The 13,528-nt window shown below is 46.7% G+C and overlaps 1 protein-coding gene across 4 annotated transcripts in view; it reads right to left on the bottom strand.

Moving 5' to 3' along the window:
• Window positions 1-1,569: 1,569 nt before the first annotated feature.
• LOC121544049 (protein diaphanous homolog 1) overlaps window positions 1,570-13,528 on the bottom strand; it is a 140,135-nt gene continuing 128,176 nt past the window's right edge. The window contains exons 26-27 of one of the 4 annotated variants that reach the window (XM_041854109.2): window positions 4,635-4,685; window positions 1,570-3,010 (exon numbers count right to left, since the gene is read on the bottom strand). In XM_041854109.2, the coding sequence (XP_041710043.1) occupies window positions 2,823-3,010; window positions 4,635-4,685 (239 nt within the window). In that variant the 3' untranslated portion in view covers window positions 1,570-2,822. Of the gene's footprint in view, window positions 3,011-4,634; window positions 4,686-7,489; window positions 7,562-13,528 lie in introns of those variants that run through there. The other 3 variants (XM_041854112.2, XM_041854110.2, XM_041854113.2) reach the window with 3 other exon arrangements.

A 13,528-nucleotide genomic window follows, 5' to 3' on the forward strand; every position in this document is an offset into this window, starting at 1 on the left:
GGGGAAAAAAAAGTATTTAGTCAGCCACCAATTGTGCAAGTTCTCCCACTTAAAAAGATGAGAGAGGCCTGTAATTTTCATCATAGGTACACGTCAACTATGACAGACAAATTGAGAAAAAAATCCAGAAAATCACATTGTAGGATTTTTAATGAATTTATTTGCAAATTATGGTGGAAAATAAGTATTTGGTCACCTACAAACAAGCAAGATTTCTGGTTCTCACAGACCTGTAACTTCTTTAAGAGGCTCCTCTGTCCTCCACTCGTTACCTGTATTAATGGCACCTGTTTGAACTTGTTATCAGTATAAAAGACACCTGTCCACAACCTCAAACAGTCACACTCCAAACTCCACTATGGCCAAGACCAAAGAGCTGTCAAAGGACACCAGAAACAAAATTGTAGACCTGCACCAGGCTGGAAAGACTGAATCTGCAATAGGTAAGCAGCTTGGTTTTGAAGAAATCAACTGTGGGAGCAATTATTAGGAAATGGAAGACATACAAGACCACTGATAATCTCCCTCGATCTGGGGCTCCACGCAAGATCTCACCCCGTGGGGTCAAAATGTTCACAAGAACGGTGAGCAAAAATCCCAGAACCACACGGGGGGACTTAGTGAATGACCTGCAGAGAGCTGGGACCAAAGTAACAAAGCCTACCATCAGTAACACACTACGCCGCCAGGGACTCAAATCCTGCAGTGCCAGACGTGTCCCCCCTGCTTAAGCCAGTACATGTCCAGGCCCGTCTGAAGTTTGCTAGAGTGCATTTGGATGATCCAGAAGAGGATTGGGAGAATGTCATATGGTCAGATGAAACCAAAATATAACTTTTTGGTAAAAACTCAACTCGTCGTGTTTGGAGGACAAAGAATGCTGAGTTGCATCCAAAGAACACCATACATACTGTGAAGCATGGGGGTGGAAACATCATGCTTTGGGGCTGTTTTTCTGCAAAGGGACCAGGACGACTGATCCGTGTAAAGGAAAGAATGAATGGGGCCATGTATCGTGAGATTTTGAGTGAAAACCTCCTTCCATCAGCAAGGGCATTGAAGATGAAACGTGGCTGGGTCTTTCAGCATGACAATGATCCCAAACACACCGCCCGGGCAACGAAGTAGTGGCTTCGTAAGAAGCATTTCAAGGTCCTGGAGTGGCCTAGCCAGTCTCCAGATCTCAACCCCATAGAAAATCTTTGGAGGGAGTTGAAAGTCCGTGTTGCCCAGCGACAGCCCCAAAACATCACTGCTCTAGAGGAGATCTGCATGGAGGAATGGGCCAAAATACCAGCAACAGTGTGTGAAAACCTTGTGAAGACTTACAGAAAACGTTTGACCTGTGTCATTGCCAACAAAGGGTATATAACAAAGTATTGAGAAACTTTTGTTATTGACCAAATACTTATTTTCCACCATAATTTGCAAATAAATTCATTACAAATCCTACAATGTGATTTTCTGGATTTTTTTTTCTCATTTTGTCTGTCATAGTTGACGTGTACCTATGATGAAAATTACAGGCCTCATCTTTTTAAGTGGGAGAACTTGCACAATTGGTGGCTGACTAAATACTTGTTTTCCCCACTGTACTTGTGCGCACACACACACACTAGCGGACACACACACACTTGTCTCAGCATGTTTTAGGCAGGTCTCCAGTGTGCTGTAACCTCAGCATAAAGACCACAGCGCTGTTTAGGAAATATAGCATTTATGATGACGGCAGACAGTCAGGCAGAACCATACAGTAATTACAGATGACAGAGCACACCCAAGCACACACACGTAGCCCTAGACACACACACTTTTCTGTTTACGGACCTTTGAGAATGCCTAATAGAGCTCTACAGTCTGTTAATCAGTGACATAGTGACTCCTCCCTGTGAATCAGAGAGAACGTAAAGAGCAAGAACCCTGGGAAATTAGATGAGGACTGTGGAACACACACACTGTACACAAACACAAAGGTACACGCACAAACACATTTAGACTTATCCCTTGGAAAAACACACCTAAACATCAACCCCAGTGTGAACAACAGAACCGTTTAGGTAGAAGGTTTTTGATTGGTCCACCCTAACCCAACACAAACTCCTATTGGACAACACGAGCGCTGAAATGTGCAACTTGAAATTGTATTGGTTGGCACTTGTTTCTTTTATAAACATACAGCAAAACATACAGTATATTTGACAACTACAGAGCAACATTTAATAGGTTTGAAACAAAACCTGGAAGTTCTCTAAAACACTTCTATAAAACATCAGGGCTTCCACATAGGTAGGACATTCCAACCATCCAGATTGGGAAATCCATCCTATCCCTCTGGAAAAATGTAGGATCCCTCCTGATAAAGTGTTGTTGGATTGTCTCAAGAAGCACTTCAGAGATAGAGGAAAGTAGATGGACAGATAGTGACAGTGTGTGCGAGAGAAATTGATAGAGAGAAAGAGAGACTGAATGAGAGATAGACAGAGTGCAGTGGATGTGTGCAGATGCTGACGCTTGAACATTGATACCGTACGTTTATTATATGGCAGAGCAAGAGTCCTCCCTCAGCGTGGAAACAACTAATAGCAAGCCAGCCTGCGAAACCCTGGGGGTGTGGTTAAGGTGAGAGCCCCGCCTTCACCCATTGGCCCCTCCAGACCCAGTCTGTCCAATCCCGTGGTCCTATGAAGTAGAGTAGGATGAAGTTGCCCCTAGACACTAATCTAAGATCAGTTTCTGCATCCCTGCCCCCATGGTTAAAATTAGGATACTGGTACGGTAAGCTGATCCGAGATCTGTGGCTAAGGTGTAACTTCTACCCGTCTTTAATTGGACCGTGATAGGTTTTCCTCTAAAAGATCCTCTAGTGACCCCGCCCCCTCTATGCTAGGCTCCTCCTTTTGTTCTGCCTTGGTCTTCTTATTGAGCGGTTTGCTGAAGGAGGGCGTGGTGTCCTCCTTCATTAACTCTTTGGCCAGGATGTTCGTTACTGCATGACCAGCTCTCCGGTTGGCTGAAGAGAGAGAGGGAGGGAGAGAGAGAGAGAGAGAGAGAGGTCAGACATGTCAGGGTTGGTCATCTGGTGTTAACAGACATGCGACAGACAGGGATAGTCGAGACAGGGGTCAGTTCCATTCAGGATGCAGTTCGGTACAGGGTAAAGACAACACGGCCAAACCTCAACAAGCAAACCAAACCTCTCACTGCAAACATCAACCAGGCTGCGTACCAAACGGCACCCTATTCCCTATATAGTGCACTACTTTTGACAAGGGCCCATAGGGATCTAGTCAAAAGTAGTGCACTATGTAGGGAATAGGGTGCCACTTGGGATGCAACCGCAGAGAGAGAAGTGACTGACTCACCACAGGCCAGGGCAGGCTGTCTGGAGGAATACATACTATGTCTGCTGACTGGTCAACAGTATACACACATGCAATCATGTATTCTCAACGGTGACCACAAGAAATAACAAAATGCACACAAGAGACACATGCACGTATGCATGCACGCACGCGCACACAGCTGTGGCGTTAATGTGAGCGAGGATTAGTGTGTGTGTGTGTGTGTGTGTGTGTGTGTGTGTACACGTACAGAACCCTTCACTACATGTGTCTGATAACTACCACTCTACATGATGCTGCTGGCACAGAGAGATGGAAGGAGACACGGAAAGAACAGAGGAGGATTGGCGGCTGTGAGGAAGAGGGGGGAGGAGGGAGAGAGGGAGGGAGGGGTGGATGGAAGGAGGGAGGAGAGGAGGGAGGAGGAGAGGAGGATTGGCGGCTGTGAGGAAGAGGGGGGAGGAGGGAGAGAGGGAGGAGGAGGATTGGAAGCTGTATAGAAGAGGGGGACATGTAGAGGAGGGAAGGAAGAAGGAAACAGAAGATTCATGTAGTAGGAAGATGAGAGAGAGAGAGGAGAGTGGTATAGAGAGAGAGAGGAGAATGGTATAGAGAGAGAGGATGGGAGGAGTGGACCACATAGAAACAAAAGAGAGGATGTGGCACATAACCAGAGAGACAGGAATACACGGAAGAGTGAGAGCAGTGAATGAGAGAGAGAGAGAGAGAGAGAGAGAGAGAGAGAGAGAGAGAGAGAGAGAGAGAGAGAGAGAGAGAGAGAGAGAGAGAGAGATGGAGTGTGACAGATTCTTCCCTGTGGATGCTGTGATGCATTTATCCTTCTAGCCTTTTCTCCATCCCTCTCTCCCTCCAGCCATCCCTCTCTCCCCTCCTCCCTTTATTCTACAGCGTTGGCAGACAGCTGTGGCACAGCGGCCATTTAGAATTATATAGATCAGTGGGGGATTGTGTGTGTGTACTTGTGTATGCAAATGTATCAGAAGTAAGAGCCACTATCCCTCAAGCAAGTGTTTGTTAACAGCAATACATCTTGTACGCTGTACGTGTGTGTGTGTGTATGTGTGTGTGTGTGTGTGTGACATGAGGACTGAGCAGTGAGATGTAGTAGTGGGTTCTGGAGTTGACCTGGAATGAAGGCGGCAGTTAATTAGACTCTGGTCACAGATGCAAACAGGCACACACACACACAAGTACGCAAATGCATATGAATGAACCATGGATGCAAAACAACCACATTACAACACACAGTCACATGGTTCTGTTGACACACACGGGTTACCGAGCAGGTCTCCAGCTCTAGCTGTGACAGGGACAGCACTGAGTCTGGGGAGGAAGAAGAGGAGGAGAGAGAGAGAGGAAGATGGAGAGATACATTAGAGGTTATTCAACTCGGTTCATTTCACTTGTTCAGTACTGGGGTTTACAGTCTTCATCTATGCTGACGAACACAGGCAGCTGTGGCTTTAAATTAGCACCTCGCGCTCATCTACCCCAGGGTGTTCAGAACAGAGAGATCTCACACACACTAATTAGACATTATGCAAACGACCCGATAGTGTGCATGATCGGTGCAGAGCCTGTCCCACAAACCCAACACGAGAAAAACGTAAAAGGCTGTCAACTCTCCTCCACTCCACTTCTCTTCCTCCTCTCACATGAGAGAGAGAGAGAGAGAGAGAGAGAGAGAGAGAGAGAGAGAGAGAGAGAGAGAGAGAGAGGTCTCAACCTCTAAATAATAGAGGAGGATTCCGAATAAAGACTAAACCAGTAATCCTGACACTAATCAGAGAATCAGGGCGAGGACACTGGTTTGGAGGTCAGAGAATCAGGGCGAGGACACTGGTTAGTAACAGAGCATGCTGTCAGAACAGCAGATACATTTCTAATTGATCAAGAACATTTTCATTTTGTGCCGATAGTGACCTAAAACTGGAGAACAGAGCTGAGGCAAATTTAGCTCTGGGCCTGTAGAGTTCCCTTCCCACCAGGAAATGAGATGTCTAGACCAGAACCCAGCACAATGCCTCACAACATGCTGCCTGTGTTTACCTTTGTTTATAACTCTGTGTGTGTGTGTGTGTGTGTGTGTGTGTGTGTGTGTGTGTGTGAGAAGAGAAATGGGGACACAGACAGGGTGGTGAAAAGATCATCTGTTACACATTACACAACAGGATACTTCATAATGACTGCCTGATGAGGAAAAAAACTGTATGTGTGTACATGTGGGTGTTTTATTGTTTGTGTCTGCATATGTGCTGGAAAACGTGACTGTGAGCGAGTGTGTAAATGAGTGACAGAGATTAAGTGAGAAAGGTAAAGCAACGTATGTTTAGATGGAACAGTTTTATTGTAAGATAGCCATGGTCTCTCAATACTCACAGATGCTCACAGCTATGTGCGTGTCTGTGTGTGTGTGTGTGTGTGAGAGAGAGAGTGAGTGAGTGTTAGATCAGTGTGTAGAGAGTGAGAGGACTATGATCATGTAGATACAGTGATGATATGATAGTCATGAGACCAGTATGCATGGATGTTCCCAGCTGGAGCAGCAGACAGCGGATCTCGTTCTAGAAGCTCACGTCGCCCTCCTCAGGCTAGACAGGGTAACACACAGCTTCACATAACCTGTCCTCAGTGGCAGTGTGAGTCAGTCATCTGGGACTACTGCTCTGAAAGTAGACATGGCAATGTGGTGTGGTGTGGTGTGTGTGTCAGAGAGAGAAGGGGGTTGGTCTCTTCTAGATTTTTCTGTGAGTGACTGCTCTTTTGGAAAGTGTGTGTGTTTGTAGGTGTGTGTGTGTGTGTGTGTGTGTGCGTGCGTGCGCATTGTTGGGGTGTGCAGGGAGCCCCACAGTGAGGAAGCGTCCTTTATTACGGTCGTCTCTGTTAAAAGGGCCGGCCTGCTGTGGAGCGAGCGTGTCTCTATTGTGACTGGCCCTTTTATGTGTGTCGCTCTTTTGTGATTGGTGCTTTGCCATTCATTCTCTATTGTGATTGGTGGTTTAGGGTGGGGTTATGACCTAGCAGATGGGCTAGCGATGCCTCATTGTGGTGTCATCATTCCATTAAACACCATCATTCCATTATATGAAAGAAAGAATAGCCAGGATCTCTTCATTTCCTTAGAATGGCTGTGTGAGAGTCTATTTGGATAAAGTCTGTTACTCGGTGTCTAAGTGTGGGAGTTTGTATATGTTAGTATCAGTATGCATGCATATGTGTGTGTTGGTATGCAATGTGTGAGGGCCTGGTTTAAAAAGAGCAGTGTAGACAGAAGGAGGACAGCTGTAGCACCTCTCCCCCAGAGACAGCCAGACAGAGAGAGCCGAGTCACAGGTCACAGGTCAGAGGTTAGAGGCCCTCCCCCTTCTCTGTCACTCTCCTTTCAGCCTCGTGGCTCTCTATCGAAACAGACAGCCATGACACAATGACCATGACAACACCCAGCATGGAACAGTGTGTGTGGGTGCTCTGTCGTGAGGAAGAACAGGGGGATATGTGGGAAAGAAAGAGTAATAGTGATGGTGGTACTAATGAAGTAAAAAGAAGGTCTGAGTGGGTTTCTATTTAGTGTATGAGGGTGTAGGTCTATGTGTGTGTGGGAGTCAGAATGTCAGCCATCTGAACTGAAACCAGCCCAGGGAACCAGGAGGTACCTCCTCCTCTAGCCTGCTAAAATAAGACCTCTGAGTCATCTAACACACACACACTATTGTATGGGTTAACTACTGAGAGGCCAGCCTAACCGGGGAGAATCACGTGGCTGACTGGAAAATGTGGCTTTGAAAATCAATGTGGAAAAATGATGCATAAACAAAGCTCTGATTGGCCTGAATAAACCACAGCTAGCCAACACAGACATAGAAAACAAGAAGTAGGGAAGAGAGAGCACACATATCCTGCTTGGAGTGTGACAACAAGTAGCAGTGTTGGGGGTGACTGACTGAGGCCCTAGTGGGAACCTTTCTTCCTTTCCCTCATCCTTCCTTCCTTCCTTCCTTCCTTCCTTCCTTCCTTCCTTCCTTCCTTCCTTCCTTCCTTCCTTCCTTCCTTCCTTCCTTCCTTCCTTCCTTCCTTCCTTCCTTCCTTCCTTCCTTCCTTCCTTCCTTCCTTCCTTCCTTCCTTCCTTCCTTCCTTCCTTCCTTCCGCCCGCTGTGTCTCAGTCTGTTTAGCAGTGATTAGGTTGACTGGGCCTCACCTCCCTGTGATGAAGAGAGTTTTAGCTCCCTGGAAAATGCCTGTCAGAGTTAGAGGACCCCAAAAGACCCTTCCACAGATCACTGAGCCAAACTTTACAATCTCCACACTCATAACACGGAAACGTCACACACAGCTGCCCAGAAGAGAGGGCAGAGATGGAAAGATGAGAGAGAGAGGAGAGAGGCAAAGGGAGGAAGGGTAGGAGAGAGGGAGGGTGGAAGAGAAAAAAGGAGGAGGGGGGGGATGTCTGCGGTCTAAGTAGCCTACACTGTGGTGCTGTAACTTTGTGTATGTGTGTTTCTGTGACAGTGAACATTCTTAAGTGTGTGTGTGTGTGTGTGTGTGTGTGTGTGTGTGCAGCGGCTGAAGTGAGTGTAACTCAATAGGCCAGTGAAGCAGGAGAGAGTAAGTATTTAACCAGATTATGTGGGTGGTGTTCCTCTAGTCTGAGAGAGAGAGACTGGAGAACAGTAGAGTAGAACAGGTCTGAGTTGAAATCAATACAAATCACTTCGAGACAGACTGGCTGAAGCACGTGTTCACACAATGAACACAGTCTAGCCTGCTAGTGCTAGCCCCAGGCTAGTGGTTGTAGACAGAACAGGGGTTAACCTGTATTAAAAGGTGAAGCCACATTTTTATAGTGTATTTCTATTCTATAACTGAACTCCCCAGACCACCACCCCTCCCTGTCACTGCCACCCCACCCCTCTCCCTGTCCTGCCAGGCTGAGCTGACTGTACCCCTGGAGCAAAGCCCAAACTGGTGCCACGCCCTGGCCCCCTTGCAACAAAACAGATGGCACCATACAAACAGAAGGCAGCCATGGGACTGAAGGCTTCATCAGAGGGAGAGTCACTGTTTGTGCATGAGAGAGAGAGTGTGTGTCCAAGTATATATAAATATATATATATATATAGTGGGGGAAAAAAGTATTTAGTCAGCCACCAATTGTGCAAGTTCTCCCACTTAAAAAGATGAGAGAGGCCTGTAATTTTCATCATAGGTACACGTCAACTATGACAGACAAATTGAGAAAAATGTTTTTTTTTTTTTTTTTTTTGGGGGATTTTTAATGAATTTATTTGCAAATTATGGTGGAAAATAAGTATTTGGTCACCTACAAACAAGCAAGATTTCTGGCTTTCACAGACCTGTAAACTTCTTCTTTAAGAGGCTCCTCTGTCCTCCACTCGTTACCTGTATTAATGGTACCTGTTTGAACTTGTTATCAGTATAAAAGACACCTGTCCACAACCTCAAACAGTCACACTCCAAACTCCACTATGGCCAAGACCAAAGAGCTGTCAAAGGACACCAGAAACACAATTGTAGACCTGCACCAGGCTGGGAAGACTGAATCTGCAATAGGTAAGCAGCTTGGTTTGAAGAAATCAACCCTCGATCTGGGGCTCCACGCAAGATCTCACCCCGTGGGGTCAAAATGATCACAAGAACGGTGAGCAAAAATCCCAGAACCACACGGGGGGACTTAGTGAATGACCTGCAGAGAGCTGGGACCAAAGTAACAAAGCCTACCATCAGTAACACACTACGCCGCCAGGGACTCAAATCCTGCAGTGCCAGACGTGTCCCCCTGCTTAAGCCAGTACATGTCCAGGCCCGTCTGAAGTTTGCTAGAGTGCATTTGGATGATCCAGAAGAGGATTGGGAGAATGTCATATGGTCAGATGAAACCAAAATAGAACTTTTTGGTAAAAACTCAACTCGTCGTGTTTGGAGGACAAAGAATGCTGAGTTGCATCCAAAGAACACCATACCTACTGTGAAGCATGGGGGTGGAAACATCATGCTTTGGGGCTGTTTTTCTGCAAAGGGACCAGGACGACTGATCCGTGTAAAGGAAAGAATGAATGGGGCCATGTATCGTGAGATTTTGAGTGAAAACCTCCTTCCATCAGCAAGGGCATTGAAGATGAAACGTGGCTGGGTCTTTCAGCATGACAATGATCCCAAACACACCGCCCGGGCAACGAAGGAGTGGCTTCGTAAGAAGCATTTCAAGGTCCTGGATTGGCCTAGCCAGTCTCCAGATCTCAACCCCATAGAAAATATTTGGAGGGAGTTGAAAGTCTGTGTTGCCCAGCGACAGCCCCAAAACATCACTGCTCTAGAGGAGATCTGCATGGAGGAATGGGCCAAAATACCAGCAACAGTGTGTGAAAACCTTGTGAAGACTTACAGAAAACATTTGACCTGTGTCATTGCCAACAAAGGGTATATAACAAAGTATTGAGAAACTTTTGTTATTGACCAAATACTTATTTTCCACCATAATTTGCAAATAAATTCATTAAAAATCCTACAATGTGATTCTCTGGATTTTTTTCTTCTCATTTCGTCTGTCATAGTTGACGTGTACCTACGATGAAAATGACAGGCCTCTCTCATCTTTTTAAGTGGGAGAACTTGCACAATTGGTGGCTGACTAAATACTTTTTTCCCCCACTGTATATACACTGCTAAAAAAAATAAAGGGAACACTTAAACAACACAATGTAACTCCAAGTCAATCACACTTCTGTGAAATCAAACTGTCCACTTAGGAAGCAACACTGATTGACAAATTTCACATGCTGTTGTGCAAATGGAATAGACAACAGGTGGAAATTATAGGCAATTAGCAAGACACCCCCAATAAAGAAGTGGTTCTGCAGGTGGTGACCACAGACCACTTCTCAGTTCCTATGCTTCCTGGCTGATGTTTTGGTCACTTTTGAATGCTGGCGGTGCTTTCACTCTAGTGGTAGCATGAGACGGAGTCTACAACCCACACTAGTGGCTCAGGTAGTGCAGCTCATCCAGGATGGCACATCAATGCGAGCTGTGGCAAGAAGGTTTGCTGTGTCTGTCAGCGTAGTGTCCAGAGCATGGAGGCGCTACCAGGAGACAGGCCAGTACATCAGGAGACGTGGAGGAGGCCGTAGGAGGGCAACAACCCAGCAGCAGGACCGCTACCTCCGCCTTTGTGCAAGGAGGAGCAGGAGGAGCACTGCCAGAGCCCTGCAAAATGACCTCCAGCAGGCTACAAATGTGCATGTGTCTGCAGAAACAGACTCCATGAGGGTGGTATGAGGGCCCGACGTCCACAGGTGGGGGTTGTGCTTACAGCCCAACACCGTGCAGGACGTTTGGCATTTGCCAGAGAACACCAAGATTGGCAAATTCGCCACTGGCGCCCTATGCTCTTCACAGATGAAAGAAGGTTCACACTGAGCACATGTGACAGACGTGACAGAGTCTGGAAACGCCGTGGAGAACGTTCTGCATCCTGCAACATCCTCCAGCATGACCGGTTTGGCGGTGGGTCAGTCATGGTGTGGGGTGGCATTTCTTTGGGGGGCCGCACAGCCCTCCATGTGCTTGCCAGAGGTAGCCTGACTGCCATTAGGTACCGAGATGAGATCCTCAGACCCCTTGTGAGACCATATGCTGGTGTGGTTGGCCCTGGATTGCTCCTAATGCAAGACAATGCTAGACCTCATGTGGCTGGAGTGTGTCAGCAGTTCCTGCAAGAGGACGGCATTGATGCTATGGACTGGCCCGCCCGTTCCCCAGACCTGAATCCAATTGAGCACATCTGGGACATCATGTCTCGCTCCATCCACCAACGCCACGTTGCACCACAGACTGTCCAGGAGTTGGAGGATGCTTTAGTCCAGGTCTGGGAGGAGATCCCTCAGGAGACCATCCGCCACCTCATCAGGAGCATGCCCAGGCGTTGTAGGGAGGTCACGTGGAGGCCACACACACTACTGAGCCTCATTTTGACTTGTTTTAAGGACATTACATCAAAGTTGGATCAGCCTGTAGTGTGGTTTTCCACTTTAATTCCAGACCTCCATGGGTTGATAAATTTGATTTCCATTGATAATGGATGACGGATCACCACCTCAAGCTGAACCCTGGCAAGACGGAGCTGCTCTTCCTCCCGGGGAAGGACTGCCCGTTCCATGATCTCGCCATCACGGTTGACAACTCCGTTGTGTCCTCCTCCCAGAGTGCGAAGAGCCTTGGCGTGACCCTGGACAACACCCTGTCGTTCTCCGCTAACATCAAGGCGGTGACCCGCTCCTGCAGGTTCATGCTCTACAACATTCGGAGAGTACGACCCTGCCTTACACAGGAAGCGGCACAGGTCCTAATCCAGGCACTTGTCATCTCCCGTCTGGATTACTGCAACTCACTGTTGGCTGGCCTCCCTGCCTGTGCCATTAAACCCCTACAACTCATCCAGAACGCCGCAGCCCGTCTGGTGTTCAACCTTCCCAAGTTCTCTCACGTCACCCCCCTCCTCCGCACACTCCACTGGCTTCCAGTTGAAGCTCGCATCCGTTACAAGACCATGGTGCTTGCCTATGGAGCAGTGAGAGGAACGGCACCTCTGTACCTTCGGGCTCTGATCAGTCCCTACACCCAAACGAGGGCATTGCGTTCGTCCACCTCTGGCCTGCTGGCTCCCCTTCCTCTGCGGAAGCATAGTTCCCGCTCAGCCCAGTCAAAACTGTTCGCTGCTCTGGCACCCCAATGGTGGAACAAGCTCCCTCACGACGCCAGGACAGCGGAGTCACTCACCACCTTCCGGAGACATTTGAAACCCCACCTCTTTAAGGAATACCTGGGATAGGATAAAGTAATCCTTCTACCCCCCCCCCAAAAATTGTAAAGTGGTTATCCCACTGGGTATAGGGGTGAATGCACCAATTTGTGAGTCGCTCTGGATAAGAGCGTCTGCTAAATGACGTAAATGTGCCCTTGAGCAAGGCACTTAACCCTAATTGCTCCTGTAAGTCGCTCTGGATAAGAGCGTCTGCTAAATGACTAAAATGTAAAATGTAAATAATTTTTGTGTGATTTTGTTGAGTATATATATATATATATATATATATATATATATATATATATATATATATATATATATATATACTCAACAAAATCACACAAAAATTATTTACATTTTACATTTTAGTCATTTAGCAGACGCTCTTATCCAGAGCGATATATATATATATAGGTACAGGTCAACTGGACATGTACTGGCTTAAGCAGGGGGACACGTCTGGCACTGCAGGATTTGAGTCCCTGGAGGCGTAGTGTGTTACTGATGGTAGGCTTTGTTACTTTGGTCCCAGCTCTCTGCAGGTCATTCACTAGGTCCCCCCGTGTGGTTCTGGGATTTTTGCTCACCGTTCTTGTGATCATTTTGACCCCACGGGGTGAGATCTTGCGTGGAGCCCCAGATCGAGGGAGATTACCAGTGGTCTTGTATGTCTTCCATTTCCTAATAATTGCTCCCACAGTTGATTTCTTCAAACCAAGCTGCTTACCTATTGCAGATTCAGTCTTCCCAGCCTGGTGCAGGTCTACAATTTAGTTTCTGGTGTCCTTTGACAGCTCTTTGGTCTTGGCCATAGTGGAGTTTGGAGTGTGACTGTTTGAGGTTGTGGACAGGTGTCTTTTATACTGATAACAAGTTCAAACAGGTGCCATTAATACAGGTAACGTGTGGAGGACAGAGGAGCCTCTTAAATAAGAAGTTACAGGTCTGTGAGAGCCAGATATCTTGCTTGATTGTAGGTGACCAAATACTTATTTTCCACCATAATTTGCAAATAAATTCATTAAAAATCCTACAATGTGATTTTCTGGAAAAAAAATTCTCAATTAGTCTGTTATAGTTGACGTGTACCTATGATGAAAATTACAGGCCTCTCTCATCTTTTTAAGTGGGAGAACTTGCACAATTGGTGGCTGACTAAATACTTTTTCCCCCCACTGTATGTATGTATGTATGTATGTATGTATGTATGTATGTATGTATGTATGTATGTATGTATGTATGTATGTATGTATGTATGTATGTATGTATGTATGTATGTATGTATGTATGTATGTATGTATGTGTGTGTGTGTGTGTGTGTGTGTGTGTGTGTGTGTGTGTGTGTGTG

Source organism: Coregonus clupeaformis, chromosome 3, assembly GCF_020615455.1.
Source record: "Coregonus clupeaformis isolate EN_2021a chromosome 3, ASM2061545v1, whole genome shotgun sequence".
Lineage (NCBI taxonomy): Eukaryota > Metazoa > Chordata > Actinopteri > Salmoniformes > Salmonidae > Coregonus > Coregonus clupeaformis.